Consider the following 19,898-nt stretch of genomic DNA (forward strand, 5'->3'; position numbering starts at 1 on the left):
AAGTTACTAGTATGTGATAATACATGAGTACTAATTCTAGTGCTGAGCAAATTACAAATTAAAAATCAATCAATTCTTGAACCAACCACCAAGTTCCATTACCAAGTCATTTCAGAGATGAAATGGGACAAAGGCATGACCGGCATCACAACGGGACGTCATGCGCATTCCAATGAGATTGGCACCCACGTATGCACCCGACAATCAGTTGCCACCAAAGCTCTCACGGTATAAACGCTAAGTTGACAAGACGCCAACCAAAGTCTAGATCAAGACAGAATATACAAAACTGAACGAAGGCGCCATGGACATATGCAATGGCTAGCCTCAACCTCAAAGTGTCACAAAAACCAGCAGAACAAGCCTAAAACAAAACAAAACCAAAAAAACCAAGGAAAAGCTAGCTCCAGGTGCAGCAATCGACCTTATGATGCTTTTTTTGAAAACTAATAAATTCTGGTTTTTGATTATTCTAGACCGACTTACAATTTTGCCAACTGGAATTAGTTTAGCTTGTCACTCTTGTACACGTTCATAAGAGATACTCCGTATCAGATAATTAATCCTTGTCAAAAGCAGATTTTTTTTTTCTTTCCCTGAATGTAGGAGGGTTATGTATTTGTCCTCTTAATGAATTATCGTTTGAGCTTTAGTGTGGTTGTGAACTTAGATATCTTGGTTGATGTACTTGAGATACTTATGCATTTTTCAATTACTTGTTTTGGGAAAAAAATACGATGTAATTGACAAATTTTAGAGAACAATTCCATTGTATACAAACTGAAAATTACATATTTACGTGAACGATATGTTGATAAACTTTAAACGAAATAATGATACAAAACTGAACGAAATTTCACCGAAGGTTATTGAGGTTGAATTAACGTCTGTCTCCCAGGATAATTCAGCTAAAACCATAGCTTGCGAAACACCACCGTAGACAGCCTTGGCGAACTGAATCGTACATCTATCTCTCTCACACAGGAACAATATCTGACTCAAGACAAGAAACCCTCGAAATGAATTCAAGGAATTGATTTTTGCCATAATCGTCAAACTGGGGGGTCTTCAATAGATGCACGGTTAAAAGTATAGTTCATATTTATTGAACTAAACGAGATCTTTCGGTTACCTCGGGGGATCCCGTATACCCCGATTTCATCCACTCGAAATTTGGAAATTTACCAACACTTCTCACAAAAGAACAAATGATTAAAAAAACACAAAGTGACATAAAATTAATAAAGCACCAAATCCACCGCTAAGGGGTTGTGGCCACCCTGTCCTCTTTTTGGAGATGTCCCTTTCTCATCTTAAAACTCCTTAACGAATACCTCAGCTTCCATTGTAGGGCCTGAAAACTATGTAGATCTTTCCATTTGCTCTCTCTCTCTCTCTCTCTCTAGACTGAGAGAAAGACTAATCTATCTCTTGATTGTACCCATTTCTTATCTTCACAGTATCCTAAAAAAGTAGGGTTACTTGCTCCTCATGTATAAAGAGGAAAGGAGAGCTGATGCCCTTGATCACAAGTCACTGGAACCAGTAGTCTTATAAATTTTATGGCAATTGCTGCAACAAACATGAGTAGCCAAGATGATCGCGAAAACAGCAACAACTACAACAACAACAAAGACGATGATCATGAACATGACCTGGTCATGCCAGGGTTTCGGTTCCACCCGACCGAGGAAGAACTCATAGAATTCTACCTTCGTCGTAAGGTCGAGGGAAAGAGATTCAGCGTTGAACTCATCACTTTTCTTGACCTCTATCGCTATGACCCTTGGGAACTCCCTGGTATGACTCCATCAATCCTGCTTATCTCTCTAGCCCTAATTCTCCTTCTCTCTTTTGTTTTGAGCTTATTTACGTACACTTTTTTGCTTTCATTTTCTTATTCCTTCCATCCTCTTCTTCGAATCCTACTCTTCAAACTTAACTCACCTAAAAGTTTACAACAACATGTTTCTTCCCAAATCCTTATATATTTTGTTGGAGATTATTATTATTTTTTTTTTTGGCGTGCGATAAAGTTGGAGAATCGGTTTTTTGTGTTAATTTTGTGTTACGATTGGTAGAGTGTTGTCATTGATGTATCTCTTTCTAGACTTTACAAGAATTTTCTTTTTCGATTTACGAATTTCTTAAACAAGATTCAGTTTGAGACAACAAAAAAAAATCATCAAGCATACTGCGGTGATTTTTCTTCAATTTTTGTTTGTTTGTTTGCTCCTACTCATGGCAAATTCTCACCCAAACTATACGTTTCCTTCTTCTTTTTTTGAACAGCGAAGAAGATTTTCATTAGTGTATACAAAGTCGATGTTTCTTGCTTCCCCACTTATTACATTTTCTGTTGAAAGATATGGCTTTATTTTGGGTTTATTTTGTGCCACTGGTGGGAGGGTGTTGATATAATATCTCTAGATGTCACGAGAGTTTATTTCCTGTGTACATAATCTGCCCTAATTTCTTTGTAAATTGTCCTTTGTTTTGGCCCAATATGATCATCATACCAACTGTCTGATGGTCCTGATTTTTTTTTTCCCTTTATTTGTAGCTGATCTCAATTATTAGTTCAAGCCATGACATCTAGCTCTACCCTATCTCTCTTTTGAGCACCCATTTTCCCATTCATTATCTTCTTGTAATTCTCTTTAATAATATATGTATCAATACATTACAATGGACCTAAATCATATAAATCTCTATAGCATCACATGCACCATATTCAACTATGTCACAAGGTAATCAATTTATATATATATATATATATATATATCCGAATTACGGTCGCATCTGCTTTTGTTCATGTTGATTTGTGACTTGTTTCCTTTTGTTTTCAGCCATGGCATCAATTGGAGAAAAGGAATGGTTCTTCTATGTGCCTAGAGATAGGAAGTATCGAAATGGGGATCGACCAAACCGCGTGACAACTTCTGGATACTGGAAGGCTACTGGAGCGGATAGAATGATCCGTAGTGAAAATTTCAGGTCGATTGGCCTGAAAAAGACTCTTGTTTTCTACTCCGGGAAGGCTCCAAAAGGCATCCGAAGTAGTTGGATCATGAACGAGTACCGTTTGCCTCATCAGGAAACCGAAAGATTACAGAAGGTAGCTACTAGATATCTTAATTCATTGAGCTTTAAACCTATTCAAAAACAATCACAAAATTAAGTAAACATATAAGGGTCCTTTTATTAACAGCCCAAGCAAAGAAAAAGACAATAAAACACATACTTCAATGCATCTTTTAAACTTTTATTTATTTATTTATTTTCACGTCTTTTATACACTTTTCATACATTTTTTAAACTTTCATAACAACCCACTAATTAGCTGTTTTTAGCAGTTGCCAACACTATAATACCAATAAAGTTCTTAAACTCATCACTAAGGCTTCATTAAGCTGACTAGCTAGCTCTATATATGCATAACAGAATAGCTTGATCTTTGGTTGCCTACGAAGGAATAAAGTTTTAAAGGGTTGATTAGTTCAATAGCTATGGCAACTGGTTTATTAATGTAGAGCTAGTTAATTTATAAGAAGTAGAAGAGGGTTTGCATAATTAAGTTAATTCCTTCTCCTTATTCGTTTTTTTTGTTTTGTTTTTTTTCGTGATCAGACCTCTCCTAATTATTCTTTACTTTCATAATTTTCGAGTTGGGGTTTTGAGTCTTACTCCCGGGATATACACCTTTATATAGCCAAGTAAGTATTATTAGAGTGGATATATAGACAATGAACATATGAAATGAAAAATCCAAGAACACGACCTAATTAGGAGTACTTTTTTTTTGAAAGGGGAAAAATTTATTAATCTTTGAAAATAAATTACAAAGATTAAAAGAATCCAAGACAGCTTCAAGCTAAAGAAGAAAAAACCCACAATAGGAAACAACAGCTCCAGCAATCATAAACCAACACGGACTCAAGAGGAGAAAATTACAACCCAAGGTTGGCAAGAAACCAACAAAGATACCACTCTCAAAAAGACACCAAACACCTAAGACCCAAAGCAAAACCCAACTAGAAAACACTAAACCTGACAAACCACAACCAAAACAAAACAGCAAAAACAAGAAACACCCAAAGAAAACACCTAAGAAATAATCATCCTGCAGTAGCAAGAACCTTGGCCCTCTCCACATCTTCAACTTCCATAGCCATGAATCCATGAACAATTTCCTCCTCATTACCCTCGTAATCAATGCCGATGATTTTTTCTAAAGACAATAGCATCTGAGTCTCGTTGAGATAAATCCGGTTAATTCCTTCACGAGAAGAATTTGTACTAACAATTTTTCTCCATCCAAACATTGGTTGGATTCCCCTCCTACTAATTGTTATAAAATTTACCCTCAAATTGAGACCAACGAACGACTTAGAAAGTGCTATAATGCACATCCAAATAAGGGTGTGTGCGGTATGCCAATACTTTTTTTGAGTCCCTCATTCTCGTTATTAAAAATGCTTCATCAATGATCAAACACGTTGGCAAATCTCTCTATTTGTTTCCATTTCGTAATTTGCAGGCAGAAATCTCACTTTGTCGCGTCTACAAGAGACCCGGCGTGGAAGACCATCCATCACTCCCTCGCTCGCTCCCCACCACGAGGGCATCCTCGTCAAGAAAGCAACACGCGGCCGAGACCAGTACTCACGCTGCCGCCGAGAAACCATTCCAAGCCTTTGGAGGATCAAATCCTCAAGCACTGGAAGAGGGAGGAGAAAAAATGAGCGAAACCAGCGCGAGCAGCAGCACGGAGATCGGCATGAGCAGCCTAGGGTTCCCAAAGCACATGAACCCTTACATGAATGCATTGCCCTCAATTCCCTCCCCAATTGCACCACCACCATTGACTCCAATGGAAGGTTGCTCCAATATTTTGGTGCCACAGAATAGTATCAGTCAAGTTGATGATCTCCAAAGGCTAATAAGCTTCCACCAACAAGCTTCAGTGAGTGCTCAGCAGCAGCAAGAGTTCTATCATCTCTACCATCATCCTTCAAATTTCCCCCCAGTGTTTCAGCCACAAGTACCACTCAACAACTCTGATAGGCTCTGGGAGTGGAACCCATTAGCAGAGGGGAACAAAGACTACTTCTCTACCCCTTTCAAGTAATCTAGATATAGGATCACTGGACATATATTAATTAAATTAGGTTTAAAATATAATATTGTATTCTGTAGTTAGATATATAAATCTTGATGCTTTATTTGATAGTACTGATTTGACTAAGTTTTAATTTGTATGATCCTAGCCTATGCACTTATTAATTAGTGAATGATGGTGTTACCTAGGGTTAGTTTAAATATTCCTTGTAGCTAGTACTTTTGTTTTGCAAATCAAATTAGTTTTGTGTTAGTTATATTCTTCAGTTTAATCTCAACTTCTAAGGATTTGAAGAGTTCAAGGATACGGGAAGATGAGGGGCAACCCCAAGATTTGAGTTTAGCAGTTACAAGAGCGTATAGAAAAATATTTTTGATACAAAATTGTATGTAAAATAAAGTTTGAGTTGGGAAGAAGATGAGGGGCAACTCTAGAATTTGAGTGGGCGGCAATGGGACTCAAATCCAAGCACGAGACTAAGTAGTAGACTGCATCTATTCGTTTCTCAACATGGATACGTGTTGGGTTTTGGAAGAAAGATTAGTATTAGGGTTCACGACTTTGAAGATCTAATTTTGAGTAACTAGCTAGGGCATTGTGGTAGTCAGTATTATATACTCCATCCGTCCCCATTTTGTTTGTCTATTTTTTGGAATTTAATTTTTCAGTGAACGTAATCATAATTTCATTTATAAATCTCCAACCTTCCAAAACATACCTTCAACTTTTAAGAATGGTTAATTACTTGATTTCAAAAGATAAGGGGCAAGAATGATAGTTCATATCTTTTAGTTTATGAGCTCTTAAAACTAGTCAAATTTTTGGAACAAGACAAAGTAAAAAAGTGAACAAATAAATTCGGCCAAATGGAGCATTAAAGTTTAGCAATATATATTGTGGCTAACCAACTAATGAGAGTTTGGAGATGGGCGGAGAGAGTTATGGAGGGAGGAGTGACACATGCCATCCCGGTGTCAAAAAATATTTATATTACACTAATGGATTGGCCATTTATCAGTATGAAAATATAACAATTTAAAAGATGAATAGATCGAATTACTAAATAAATATTGTAATGGCAGTAATCACATGAGACTTGAATTAAGCATCAGAATATGTGCCTTTGGGTATTATGAATAGTTAGCATTAGTGCACGTTTTTTTGGATAGTAAGTAGTTTGATGATGATTAACCTATATAAAGATGTTGCCTATCAAAAAAAAAACCTATAAAGATGTTCATTTTTTTTTTTTTTGGCATTACGAATAATTAATCTAGACCACGTGTATGTATTTTATATCAATTATATGACCATTTAGGGATTCACTTCGGACTTAAAAACCTGGTTCCGCCACTGTGGACTCATATTAAACAGCATTGTTCCCAATCTAAATTCTGACTCTACCATTGTTCAGAGACAGTGATATTTTTGTCTTTTTTTGGTGCTTATAGACATTCTTGTCAATTCACCGAATAACGTGATATTTGTTTCATTCTTTTCTGGTTACATTTGGTATTTAATTTTCGTGCTGTTATGTGTGTACATTGGTTATAACTTAACCCTAGGAAAAAGAAGGTTGTCTCAGTCTGTTATATATAAAACTCAAATATTGAGGCTCTCACATAATATATCACCTCATTTATCATACGATTATGATATTGACAATTCAATGAGTTGTCAATAAGGCAAAAAGAATATAAAAAATTTCCAATATACTTTTAACACTTTTTAAGGTACTTTAACACATAGAAAACTGTTGTATTTTTATTTTATTTTTTTTGGTCTTTTCCTGCCTTATAGAATTGGGATGTTAATAGCATTTTTCTTTACCTAATTAGCTTGTTGCATCTGTATGGAGGCCCTGTTTGGCCGACAGCTTTTTACGCTTTGCATGCATGTGTGCATCTTGTTTCCCATTTGGAGTGTCTGACAGCAAACTCTACATGCAATTTTGTCAAATATACTTAAACAATGAACCGAAGAATAATATTGTAGCATGCATCAAAATCATTTGTAGATGAGTTTTTTGAATGGCTCTGCTGCATCTAAGGGATAGCAGGGTGGGCGGTGCTCTGATGCGTTGCCGTTTTATGTGTAGCTCGACACACAGCCCCACGAGTCATTGTTTGGCTGGAAAAATGGGAAAAAAAACAAGAAGGAAACCCCAAACAGCAGCCTTGTATATAGTACAGTAGATGGCAACGTTTTGTTGTATTCTTTACGTTGAAGTCTTGGCATATATAACCCCTCAGGCCCTCAGTACTGCACCACAATTTTTTCATTTTTATTTTGTGAAAAGCAGTTTTTTCAATTTACAGTTTGGTATTGATCAACTGCAAATTTATGTAAGCTACTGCTCTCTCTCCGTCCCTGAATGTTTTTCTGGTTAATTTGCAAAACGAGAACCTTAAAATAATACAATTTTTTCAAGAGAAATTCAAATTTTTTTCAACAATGTACTAGAAAGATGGCCTAAGCATTTAACAATGTTACATTTTCTTGTTGTACTTGAAATCAATATTTTTCTAATAAGTAATTGAAATTAATCTTGATAAAGGGTATAAAACTTCTGTGTTTCGGAAAATTATAAGCTCATATTAAGTGTAATTGGAACGAATATGGAAACTGCGGTGCTTGATATATATTGGCTTGAAGAAATGTTTCCCATGATGCGTTTTCCAACCAAACAAGGACTCGAGGAGCTGGGCTGGCCAACACAATTGATACCCACAACGGAAGCACATCAGAGCACCGCCCATCCTGTTGTCCCTTTGGGGCAGTGGGCCCCCCTATCCCTCCAAAATCTATTTTACACAGCATCATTCAAATACTTTTAGAGATTCTAATTATAACTAATCCAAAATATTAAAATTTAAAATTTTTAAAAATATAACCGGCTCCCGAACCCCTTGAATTTGCTTTAGTTGATTTATGAAGTAACATCTCTGTTGAGGAACCAATAAGCATCTCTCTCTCTCTCTCTCTCTCTCTCTCTCTCTCTCTCTCTCTCTCTCTCTCTCTCCTTGTGGGCTTACTGTTAGCCATGAGAATGATAGCACCATGATTGATCCCACGGACTGCGCCAAGACAAAAGTTTGCCTTAGTGAAATGTGGGAGATGGTTTATTCCATTCAATTGAACTTGAGCCCAAAAAATGACAGACCCAATTCGCTTGTGTTTTTTTTACCGGAAATTATTTGGGACGCAGATGTCCGAATATACCGGAACATTGTAATTTGGAAGAATTTTACGACTCAAAGTATATTTATATCTGAATCTGCGTCCGTTAATTTTTGCCCGTAGTACTAGCGAACCAGCCAGTCACGGATCAGGTACAAGTTTGGATCAGTCTTTGTTGGCCTAGCTAGGGATAACCCAACCAAAAAACAATAGTAATGGCTTTAATTAGTATTCTCCTTGGGATCCAGCCTATACGTGGTAGCTGAAGTCTAGGAGACATAAAGGGAATAATTGTTGTACTGGCAGAGTGAGACATAATGGAGAAAGCAGGGCATTTTGAGCCATAAATGTCCACCGCGTCCTATGGATCCATTTTAGGACACCCCACAAATAATCATAGTCGCTCAATTTATTTGTATAAGTTATTTATAAATAATCGTTTATAAGTAATTTATGCAAACAAACGATCAAATTGCGCACCAAATTTTTTTAATTAAACCTTTTTCAATCCATTTCAGGACACCCCACAAATGATCATATACACTAAGGGCAATGTTATAATTGCATAATAAATTACAACATTGAATTGAATTATAAATTAATTTAAAGAGATCACAAATATTAATTTATAAGTAAAAATTTAAAGGTTTGAATTTAATATCCCTCCGAGATTTAAAATCTATGGTATAATGAGTCAATTAATCTAATGTGAATAGACCTTACAAGATTTTACATTTCATCATCGTTAATCTATCTAGTCAAATAAAGAGACCCTATCAGTTTATTTGTTAGCTGCATAGATTTAAGTCAATCAACAGACTGGTTATCCGAGGATGAGCAATCCTAACTTTTATATTCGTTGCGAACCGGATAGTAAGGGGATAACAAATTCAGGAAATATTTACATCTAAGCATGCCATGGTTAAATTATTTTCAGCACTCCTTCCCCTATCCATTACATATCTGGCTCTATATCTGGTTTCTATTTACAAAATTGCCATTATTATTTTGCGGAAATGTCGTTATTCATCATTCTCCTATTCATAACAAGCAATGTACGATTAATCGTCTCCTACATAGTAATCCCTCGTTCTATCATAACCTCCTCTTAAAATTAATCGCCTTCTACATAGTAATTCCTCGTTCTATCGTAAAACATGGAAGCGGCTATAAATTCTTGAGGACCAAAGTCAGACAAATTATTTTTTTGCCGTAAAGACTCACGCATTCAGAATTGTGGGCGCGCGTCACTGACTGCTTTTCTCATGATAGAGAGGTCCAGGGAATGCTACTGTGTGTACCCTCACTATACTGACTCTTTTTTCTCATCAGCCTAGCTCCCACTTTGTTCTTTTTTCTCACACTTTAATCCATGTGTTGTCTTACTCTTGCAATCCCATTCCAAGAAAACCTAACTAGGAAACTATACACACTTTGTAAATAGTACTATCATGTTTTTAAGACTTATTACGAGTGTGTTCCACCAACAAGAATAAGTAGTTATTTTATTGTATTAAATGTAATGTACTGTGAGAGAATCACCTGCCTCGTAAAGTGAAAAATAAATACTTTAGCAGAACGGGGCCATTAATGAGTCGTAATAAAAGTCTGTGCAACCACTCAAATAGTCTGCTTGGCTCAAGCTCTACAATTCGGTCAGTATTTCGAGAGTAATGCTCCTATTACAAAGAATGAAATGTAACCTATGCACTCTACGGTGGAGCCCACCAATTCATGTGAGAAGGGAGGGCATTACTCTCGGATGATAGTGTTTTCCTTTTCCGATTCTCATCTACTGTGTTCCAAGTTTAAGCATATGTTTGGAACATGTGGAGGAGGAAAAGGAAAAAATAGAAAAAGATGGAAAAAGACGTGAATACATTTTACGATAAGAAAAGAAATTCTCAAGATTTTCCTATAGGGGAAAAGTTAAGGTTACAACCTAATAAGCATTTCCAACCCATGGCTTCAAAAAAATCTTATGTGGCATAAAAACGGTAACTTTTTGCATTCTCGTTTGATCAAATCCTAATGTCGAATAGAGTGCCAAATCCAACGTAGATTTGACTGGACGACATTTGCTTCAAATTTGACTCATCCTACCAAATTTATCGAAAAGTAAGTGCTTTATACTTGAATACTTTGAATTTGTTATCTCTAATTTGAAGCCATGGGCAGGAGGAGATGCTCAACCACCGCACTTAAATTGTACCAAGTTTGTCCCGTGCAACAATTAATTTCTCGTGACTTCTCAAGAAGCAGCATTTTAGGCTTTTAGCCCAACAAGCTGCTAGCTAGGAACCTGAAAAAACAAGCACTCAAGAAAAAAGAATCCAAACAGTCCCCATGCAAATTCAAATAGATTGCTTTCATATTTCTAATCATGTATTCTTCTTGTGTAAAAAATCTTATACAATAGCAAGACCATATGCTCAGCTCGATCTCGGTAGATCAGGCTCGGCTATACCTAACAATCTAATAATTGTACAATAACTTTTTTTTTTTAAAAAGACAGAAAAAAAACAGCATTGTTTTGAGTTGGTGATGTTTTTGTTCCTTATCTTAACTGAGGATCTCTCTCTTGTCAGAAGCCATTCTTTCATTCACTCTTCCAGCAGATTGGAAGCTCTTGCCTTTACTGCTGCTGCTACTACCTTTGGAATTTTTCACAACAGCACGCTGCATGATCCGCACCGGAATCCCACCCAAATCAAAATCTTCCTTCAAAGAGTTGGTTAAGAACCTAAGGTCCGTATCTGAGAGCTGTGCTTTTCCACTAACAAAGGCCACGAAAGTAGGTGGCCGGGCTTTCACCTGAGTGAAATATTTGATTTTCAGTTGACCAGCGTTGTCTTTCCAAGAATGTCTGCTCATTACCTGATCAAAACAACCCAGAAATCATCTTATGTAAGTCCCCGTTATTTTTTTTGATAGGCAAAGAGAAGAACTATCTTAAAACGAAAAGGAGATACAAGTAAGGGTTGATAAGGAATCAACCCAAAGGAACCAAAACAAAACCAAGGACCAAAGTTTACAAGACTAAAAAACTGGCTTAAGAAGCCCCAAAACAAGTCTAAAGACCAGTACCCATCTTAAGCCAAACCAAGAACCAAATAATCCAATCCGAATCATCAACAGTAGATGCAGAAAACCAATCCAGCAGCATCAACAGATACAAAACATAGCAAAATAAAGCAGATGCAGTAACGGCAGATGTAAGCACAAACAGCAGGTGCAATCACAGCAGATGCAACATATGCAACAAAAGACACTGCAACAGCAAAAGCAAACATGATCCAATCCAGCCCATCAGTAGTTTGTGCAACTGTTTATGCTCTGAATTCTGTTTTGGATTTGTTCTGCACTTGTTTTTGGGGCTGTATTTGGATCATGCTTAAGTCTGCATATTTTTGGTGCTATATTTGGATCATGCATAGACATCCCTACATAAATCCAAGATCCAAACACAGCCCTAAAGGCCTATTTGATCAGAGAGAAAGAACATGGAGAGAGTGAAAATAATAAGAGGGTAGTGGAAGAAAGCAAAGGAATTTTTTTTCTTTCTTGCGTGCATTTGATTAGGATGAAAGTTTTGCAAAATGTTCTTCAAAAATTTCACTCCGTAGCTTTGGGGCCCGTTTGCTAGCACTTGTAAGTTAGCTTTTTTAGAATATTTGCTTAAACAAATTAAATTAAGTCATAAAAGTGTTTGTTATAACTTTTCATAAGTTGGAAAAAAAATTTAACATGTTAATTTGCTTGAATAAGCTGTCAAATAGCTTTTTATAAACGAAATGTCTAGATTGTCCTTCAAACATGAGTAAGAAAAACTTATTCACTCTAGAATTCTTTTGTCCATTCATGTTCTAACAACTTAAAATAAAATAAAAAAACCTTCAAATTGGAGCTTAAAATAATCTTAGCTTTTTTGGGCCAAATAAGTGATTATCTTTTTTGGGCCAAATAAGTGATTATTCATAATTTGTAACAAACACCCTTCATTGGCTTTTTTTTAAGCAAATAAGCTAAATCAGTTAGATTATAAGTGCTAACAAACGGGGCCTTGATAACGTAAAAATCAATAAAATAAGTTGGTTGAGAATGGTTCCTGGAAAAAGAAGGGTAAATTAGAATTCAAATTGAGCACATCCTTTCAAGGGAAAAAGAGGGATAACTTCTTGTTTTTTTTTTTTTTAGGCAAGAAACATAATGAGCACTTCATAGTTGAGAATTTGAGATACATAAGTGACTTTTTAAAAAATTCTTCTTTCTTGCACTTTCCATAGTTCTCTTCCTAATCAAACACATAAGAAGCTAAATTTTCCTCTCTTTACATCACTATCTACCATTTAGTAATCAAACAGACCCTAAGGTTCAGGCAAAAGATCAAAGTGATGGGAGCATTCGTACTGACCTTGCACAACCAACGGTTAAGGCGAGCGGTTGGCAACCTTGAACACCATTTCTCATAGGTGCTGATTACCTGGCGCATCAAAGGTGTCCGACCCCTTCCCTCCAATGCTGAAACGAAAACAACTGGTATTCCTGTCACCTAATAACAAAGTCGTGTCAGTGCTAGATTGGCTACTTTACTATCATTAATGATGTCGATATACAAAAATCACTGGGAGGAGCAAAATGGCTTCTCTTTCCTTCGAGCTAATAATCAGAAATATGTTCCATTCATCCATACTCTAACTATTACTGAAAAAAATGCATTTAATTTTTATTTTTACAGTTTTTATCAGTTCAAATGCATTTGAATAGCTACTCGGATACCTTTTCTCTTCAGAGGATGCTCTTTCGAAAGAGCAAGTTATTTCTAACAACCTCACTTGTTCCACAAAGAACTTCCCATATATGCCAGATAACAGCAAGTAAATGTGTGTCAGCAACCTTTCCCAACTAAGGACACAGCAATTAGGGTGTCAAGATGCGAACGAAATTGTTAATACCCAGATTCATACGTGGGCAGACTGAAAAAGAGAAATCCAAAATATTAAGATCACATGATCCCACGTGGGGAATCCTTTCTATGAGGAATTCAATTATCACAGTGCTTTACTCAAACGATATATTCTTATACGACTGCCCAAATACGTTACATATACTCCCACAGGTTGGGAAGCTTTTGCTAACACCACATTCTCAACTTGCTGGTATATTACAGTGACCAGAACTGAAGTCCCTCCGCCACCTGCTAGATGGTCCTAATTCTCACAGAAGGGCACAAATATAGCCAATAACTGAGCTCATCAGAGCACAATTTCATGGAAAATGGCACATTTATTCCTTCCTCCTTTTTTTTTTTTGATGAAGGTCAAGAGGGTAATTTCACTTACCAACTCACCTAGGCAATATCTTAAAAAACACAATTTTGAACCCCCTACGCACACACTGCTAAATATTACTTGCACTAGAAAACATATAGAGGGCACTAGATACAACCAAAAACTGTAGTTAAAAAAGAGTGAAAAGAGTACTGTTGTAGTACAGCCCATCTTTTCAACCTTGACAGGGCAACTCAATGACCCAACAAAGCACCAAGCAGTGTTTCTAATCTTAACTTCAGTGCTGGGAATACCAGTCATACAATTGTGCGACCACATAATCCTACCATCCTCAGCCAATGCCAGAGGGGCAATGATCTTCATATTCGTTGAGGAACAATAATTCTCCCCTGGGGGATGCTAGAAAGAATACAGATAATGAGTAAATGTGGATATTGAGTAGCATCACATAACAAAATGCCTAGGAATGAAGCGAGTGTGTAGCAACCTTAAGAATTTTGAACTGACAAACCTGGGGTAATACAGTCTGCACTTCTTCAGGAACCGCTTTGACCACATTTTCATGCAATTTCCCTTTAAGAAGATCCATCTTGTTCACAATAACGACCAAACCACGCCCTTCTTCCACTGCTCGTCTGGCTATAACAACTTCAGCATGCTTCATGCTCCTCCTAGTTTTTGCTATCTGGCCATCATATAAATGATACCCATGAAAAAATAAACTAAGAATACACTAAACATTTTCCCCTACAGTACATGACTGAAACTGAACAAAATAGACTCAAAATAAAACTACTGTGTCAATCAATAACTGGCATGCAATGATACTGACTAGGGGTGTATAGCCACATAATAAAAAATGAACGAAGATTTAAGACCATAGAACAAATCAACTCAACCCAATCCAATCCAAGTTTTCACGCATTGCAGACATTTGATACTTGATGCACCATGGGTACCATAAGTAACCAAACCGAGCCTTAAGTTCCAGTCAATTTGGTCGGCCTCGTGAATATATTTCCTCTTTTGATCTCTGTCAAGGGCATTGTGTAGTGTGATATCCAACAAAACCTAGATCCTCTCAAACTACTGCCTCTAAAGTCAGTTAAAGCTTATCAGAGGGTCTAACACTCTAATGTATAAAATTAACAGAGAAGATTTCATAGGATGCAAGTAAAGGAGAATAGATGCAGGAACATCCCAGAGGCCTGGCAATGCCAAGCCAGGACACAACGTAAAATCAGCCCATTTTGAGGGGAGGGGGAATGAGCACATAGAGCATTATTACACACTTGACACTTCTAGTGAGGCCTTTCTGTGTATTTGAAATGCATTTATGTGTATCAGTTGAATGGCGTCATAAAACTTGTTCTAATTAGGATGTTGGGATCAATTACATACAAAGATACAGACTAAATGCCATGTACGAGCAACCTTCTTATTCTATTTCTTGAGAATCAACAAAAACAGCATTCATTGGAACCTTGAAGCCCTTCTCCTTTTTGAGCAACCATGTATTCCCCATTACGTGCTGTTTTACTTGGGTTCTGAGCCAGAACTGATCATATAACACACATCAGCTAGGGATATGCACCAGAACTAAGCATATAAGACAATCACCCAAAAAGAAAAGCAGGTAAACTTTCGCAAATAAGAGAAGGATGGAATTTAATAATTTCCACCTGGGGAACTTGTTTCTGCACATGAACATGTAGAGATAAAATGTTGACTTTGTCCTTGTCCTTAACTCGCTTTAAGGAATACACTGTATGCTCATATTGATAGCTCACAGTTTTTGCAAGCATTTCCAGTTCCTATCAAATCTTTCTACACCAAGAAAACATCAGCATGCTTGGATATTGGGCTCCATTAAACAGCATTTTTTTCTGGACACACACGTAGAAAATACTCATCTGATGTGCAACAAAGAGCTTCAAAATGAAATAAGGTTTGGGCTATAAGCATACAAACACTCTAAGTTCACTAAAACAATTCAGCGGCATAACGAACGAATAATGGAATATGTTACGCACCTCTTCAGCATCAAGGACCAAAGCAACTACATGAGCCCTCATAAGGTTTTTTCTTGATTGCATAATGCTCAAAGATGCTGGTCCTTTGTCCTGCTTTGTCCTGCCCAGCCAACCAGCAGTGTCAACCTGACCACAAAACCGAACAAGAATGCATGACTTAGATCTAAAGGAGTTCAAAGGTGTAGCTAAAAATGCACCAAATCAACTAAAAATATGACTCCTAATGTGTACTATAAGATCCCAGCCTTCTGGAAGGCTAGTTCAAGGTACCATGAGGTCCAGAAAACAAAAAATTGGGTAGACCCACTCCATCCATGGCAGTACACAGCAACACACATTACATAAGAGAAGTAGAATGAATGCTCTAGAAGACAAAGTGGTTGTTTACCAAATTAAACCAGAAAAAAATGGAAAAAGATCACAAGGGGCACAGGATGGAAAATGGGGAATGCGAATGCTGAGTTCGGCTCTAATAGTTGGCTTCCTTTATGAATTTCATATTGGATCCTCCTCCACTTAGGCCACCGAATGTGGGAATGGTATTAAATGCAAAGGTTCAATTGAAACGAACAGTATTTGGAACAATAATTCAGGAGACGAGAACTAGCTCTGCACACATGTAGTGCTCAATTGTCTTATCTTCTTCCACAGCTGGTCCCAGGTAAATGGAGAGTACTTGAAGGTTAAGCAGCAATATAAAACCTACGATCTTGGGAATCTTCAACTTTGTTACGGCTGAGTGGAATTTTCAACTTCGAATTCTGGAAATTCAAAAAAAATATCGTAGAATTGTAGTCTATCCGAAGTTACTCCGATAAAGACCAGTTACGTTGAGTTAGGTATGCCATAGAAGACCAATACTCTCAAAGTACACATGTTATTGTGAAGAAAAGAAACTGGTATTTACCAAATATATAGTTCTGTCTCGATATTGAAACTGAGCTCTAACTGAATCTCTGGTCAAACCAGCTTCTGGTCCGACGAGAACACGATCTTCTTGTAATAGTGTGTTTAGCAAGGTAGACTTCCCAACATTTGGTCTTCCTACAATCGCCAGTTGTAGCGGCAACTTAGACTCCTCCTCCTCCTCAATGGAAGCTTCCTCCTGATAACCTGCATCTACAAACAAAGGGAAGACAAAACAGGTTATACAAATAAGAGCCCGAGACAAAGACACTGAATTCATCACCAAAAAAGCTACTTAAGAAGGTAATGCAGCAGTTCTTATGCTAAAGAAAACAAAAACAGAAGTATGTGATTTAGGTCAACACAAAAAAATGGATGTCGCACAGGTAAATCAGAGAGAGCACACGCAAAACCTGAAGAAGTACTTAATCTCCATTATAATAACTGTCTACGGAATGCAGAGAAAACATACACCTTTGATATGATCTCTAACTTTAAATCTCACTTGGTTCACAAACTATTGCTGATGTCCGGATGTCCATTAGATAATGGCAGCTAAAGAGAAACAAAAAGTCGAATCTATTGAGAGATGTCTTGTGTAAAAATTGTATATTTGGATGTTCACTAGCAATCAATACGATAGTGAACCAAACCTTCTGAAGACTAGCAAATTTTTCCTCGCACAAACAAATGAACAATACAAGTGGAAGTTGTGCAACTTGGAAGCAAAAAGGCAAGAAGGAAAATTACGAAATATGTTCTGAAAGTTTTTCAGTGGAATAGATGCCTCAGTTATCAAAGGAAAATCTCTGAGAGGTGGTTTCTTACCATTTACGACCCGAAGCATATGGTCCTCAAGCAATGGCTTTAGTGCTTCATAAAGTTCCGTCATACCCAATCCAGTCTCAGCAGAGAGAGCAATAGGATCCCCAAACCCTAACATATGAGCTTCACCAGCAGCAGCAGCAATAGATCCAGCACCATCATCAAGTGACTCGGATTTATTCATCACTACTATGGGCTTGATTCCAGGTGCATGCTTGCGCAACCACTTTCCAACATCCAAATCCATGGGCTGCAGTCCATCTCTAGTAGCAAATATCGACCAGAAAAGAAACTGTCGTCAACACTCAAAAGAACATAGAACAACAAGATAACAATACTAGCACATAAGTTTTACTTTCACCAATGAAGCTACATCTAAACTATAACAGAGCTCATAAAATTTAAATCAACTTCTTCAACAATGACATGACCCTGTTTCCACAAAAAAAAAAATATAGAATTCAAGTCAAACATTCATTCCTTAAAAAATCCCAATGCTGAATAATACTTGCCTACGTTTCTTCACATGATTCAAATTCTCATAATGACTAAATTTACTTCCTTTTTGGATCTGATATGTTTTGCCTAGTTCATGAAACTATATGGCTTGGAAAACTAACAATTCCTGAAGCAAAAAGAAGGTTAGAACTCATCCATGAAACTAACCTTGCATCTATGAGGAAGAGAGCGAATTGAGACCTTGCCAACACATTTCCAGTCATTTCTGCAGTTCTTCTAAGAACAGAGCCAGAGGAAGCCTCCGCTTCTAAGCCAGCCGAATCCAACACCCTGAACCGTAAATCACTCAATTTGGCAATCCCTTCTCGTATGTCCCGTGTAACATGAGCAGTAGGAGTATTGTACACAAGAGCCTCTCTCCGTCGTATTAAACTGTAACATCATGAAACTAACTCAACATGACGTAGCAGTTGTGTCTAAGCACAAAGGTCACCATGACAACTGCTACAAGTAAACACAGGCCATACATGTATAAGAAACACTAACCGATTAAACAGAGCTGACTTGCCTACATTTGGCCGCCCTATGAGAACTACCGTAGGTAGCAAGTTAATATCAACTTTTGTGAAATCAACTGACTTCTTCCTATCACTCGTAAGTTTTGGTTTCTCAACAACAGCATCATCTTCAAAGCCAGGAAAGAATTCCTCAAAGTCACTTCTCCCATCATTGCCCGGAACACAGACATCCAACAACGCATCCTTGGTTGCTCGGGCCGACAAGGTGCAAAACCCACCAGTGTTTTGAAATGCAAATGATATCAAGTTGCAATTAACCAAACCCGGATGTGTTTTTCCAATGCCATTTGCACCAATCCTCTTTAGCAAATATCCTAATGACCAAAACATCACAAGCAAAATACCAAATTTAACAAAAACCCATGTTGTCAAATCCTATTATAGAGATTCACATCCTTCCCAGAACAACAATTCCATATCCTTATGTGATGGAACCACGTAAGAGAATGGAACCATCAGTCAAATGGGTGTAAAATTACAGCATTTCTAGTTATTTTACCATGTTGGATACACCCATAATCCAGAGTAGCGTTCAAGAGTGCCCTGCCATTGTATAATCTGGGAGTTGAAGCACCGACATGGTTGTGTTGAGTAGCAGTGCTAGAGATGATACCATAACCACTGCGAATCTTTTGGGGTAAACGGGCTCGAACCCACGAGTGAAACATCCCAAAATCAGCTGTTATCACAGAAGATGTCTACATAGATGGTGAGACTGGTCCGGATTTAATCGGCCCCGCGAGTGGACGGTGGGACTGGTAGGATTAGTTCATATGCGCATAAGCTAACTGGACAGTTACTGAAAATAAGATGGTTCTTCTTCAATTGCATATGGATTAGAGAGGCTATATTGCACCTACAAATGTGTAATAAGTGATTGGTACTTGTACAACTGATATATACTGTAGATGCTCGAGCAGAAATGTTAATGATCAAAATTTGAAACTCGGCGGAATACCAAGTATCAAGAAATGGATGTGCGGTAGTGACGGAGGTGGACTGCGGGGCGGAGGTAGCGGTGGGTGGCGGAGGACGCCGATGATGGCGGTTCAGTGGTGCTTCTGGTGGGAAGAGGGTTTCACACGGTTTGGGAGAGAGAAGGTTTCCGGGTGGAAGGCTGGTGTGAGAGAGATGTTCGCCGGAGGGGGATAGCGAGAGAGGGAGGAGGGGATGGAAATTTGGAATTCGTTTGTCTCTGCGAGAGAGGGGTTTCACAGAGCAACGAATACCTCTTTTGCAATTGGCAGTAGAAGGATAATGGGCGGTGTTACTAGGGCCGAATAATAAACTCTCTGATGGGTTAACCATCGGATCATCAACTTTTTTTTGTATGATTTTTGTTTCAGATGAAAACTTATTCACAAGTTTTTTACGGCAGTAACCAATTGCAATCGTTTAAAAGTGATATATTCGGTCCAGATTTTATTGAAATTTTCATCATTAAAATCCGGACCGTTTAGAATATTTTTGGACAGTCACGATTGGCTCCGTAAACAACTATTCA

General features: G+C 37.5%; 2 protein-coding genes across 3 annotated transcripts; one reads left to right on the top strand and one right to left on the bottom strand.

Annotated features, from left to right (window-relative positions):
- Positions 1-1,362: 1,362 nt before the first annotated feature.
- LOC131306334 (NAC domain-containing protein 35) lies at positions 1,363-5,322 on the top strand. The gene is made up of 3 exons (XM_058332506.1): positions 1,363-1,800; positions 2,850-3,118; positions 4,541-5,322. Exons 1-3 carry the CDS (start codon positions 1,563-1,565, stop codon positions 5,129-5,131), a joined length of 1,098 nt encoding a protein of 365 aa, XP_058188489.1. The 5' UTR covers positions 1,363-1,562; the 3' UTR covers positions 5,132-5,322.
- A 5,327-nt stretch (positions 5,323-10,649) lies between these two features.
- On the bottom strand, positions 10,650-19,633 carry LOC131306335 (uncharacterized). 2 transcript variants are annotated; one of them, XM_058332507.1, is made up of 10 exons: positions 19,353-19,633; positions 18,894-19,250; positions 18,363-18,708; positions 18,024-18,248; positions 17,361-17,620; positions 16,534-16,745; positions 15,627-15,752; positions 14,081-14,278; positions 12,717-12,854; positions 10,650-11,179 (listed from the first exon to the last, which is right to left on the bottom strand). In XM_058332507.1, exons 2-10 carry the CDS (start codon positions 19,060-19,062, stop codon positions 10,865-10,867), a joined length of 1,989 nt encoding a protein of 662 aa, XP_058188490.1. In that variant the 5' UTR covers positions 19,063-19,250; positions 19,353-19,633; the 3' UTR covers positions 10,650-10,864. The 2 variants fall into 2 exon arrangements, with proteins under 2 accessions (XP_058188490.1, XP_058188491.1); XM_058332508.1 differs by having other exon boundaries at positions 14,105-14,278; positions 18,894-19,193; positions 19,353-19,631.
- Positions 19,634-19,898: the final 265 nt, after the last annotated feature.

The sequence above is a fragment of the Rhododendron vialii genome, chromosome 11a, assembly GCF_030253575.1.
Source record: "Rhododendron vialii isolate Sample 1 chromosome 11a, ASM3025357v1".
Lineage (NCBI taxonomy): Eukaryota > Viridiplantae > Streptophyta > Magnoliopsida > Ericales > Ericaceae > Rhododendron > Rhododendron vialii.

What these genes read in the sequence shown, in the direction of transcription:
- LOC131306334 (XM_058332506.1), top strand. Translation starts at nt 1,563, where the DNA reads ATGGCAATTGCTGCAACAAACATGAGTAGCCAAGATGATCGCGAAAAC. An exon ending in TGACCCTTGGGAACTCCCTG is followed by an intron (nt 1,801 to 2,849) that starts GTATGACTCCAT and finishes TTTTGTTTTCAG; the next exon opens with CCATGGCATCAATTGGAGAA. An exon ending in AAACCGAAAGATTACAGAAG is followed by an intron (nt 3,119 to 4,540) that starts GTAGCTACTAGA and finishes CGTAATTTGCAG; the next exon opens with GCAGAAATCTCACTTTGTCG.
- LOC131306335 (XM_058332507.1), bottom strand. Translation starts at nt 19,062, where the DNA reads ATGTTTCACTCGTGGGTTCGAGCCCGTTTACCCCAAAAGATTCGCAGT. An exon ending in GAGACAGAACTATATATTTG is followed by an intron (nt 15,753 to 16,533) that starts GTAAATACCAGT and finishes TTTTGTGGTCAG; the next exon opens with GTTGACACTGCTGGTTGGCT. An exon ending in TGGTCCTTGATGCTGAAGAG is followed by an intron (nt 14,279 to 15,626) that starts GTGCGTAACATA and finishes TATGATGGCCAG; the next exon opens with ATAGCAAAAACTAGGAGGAG.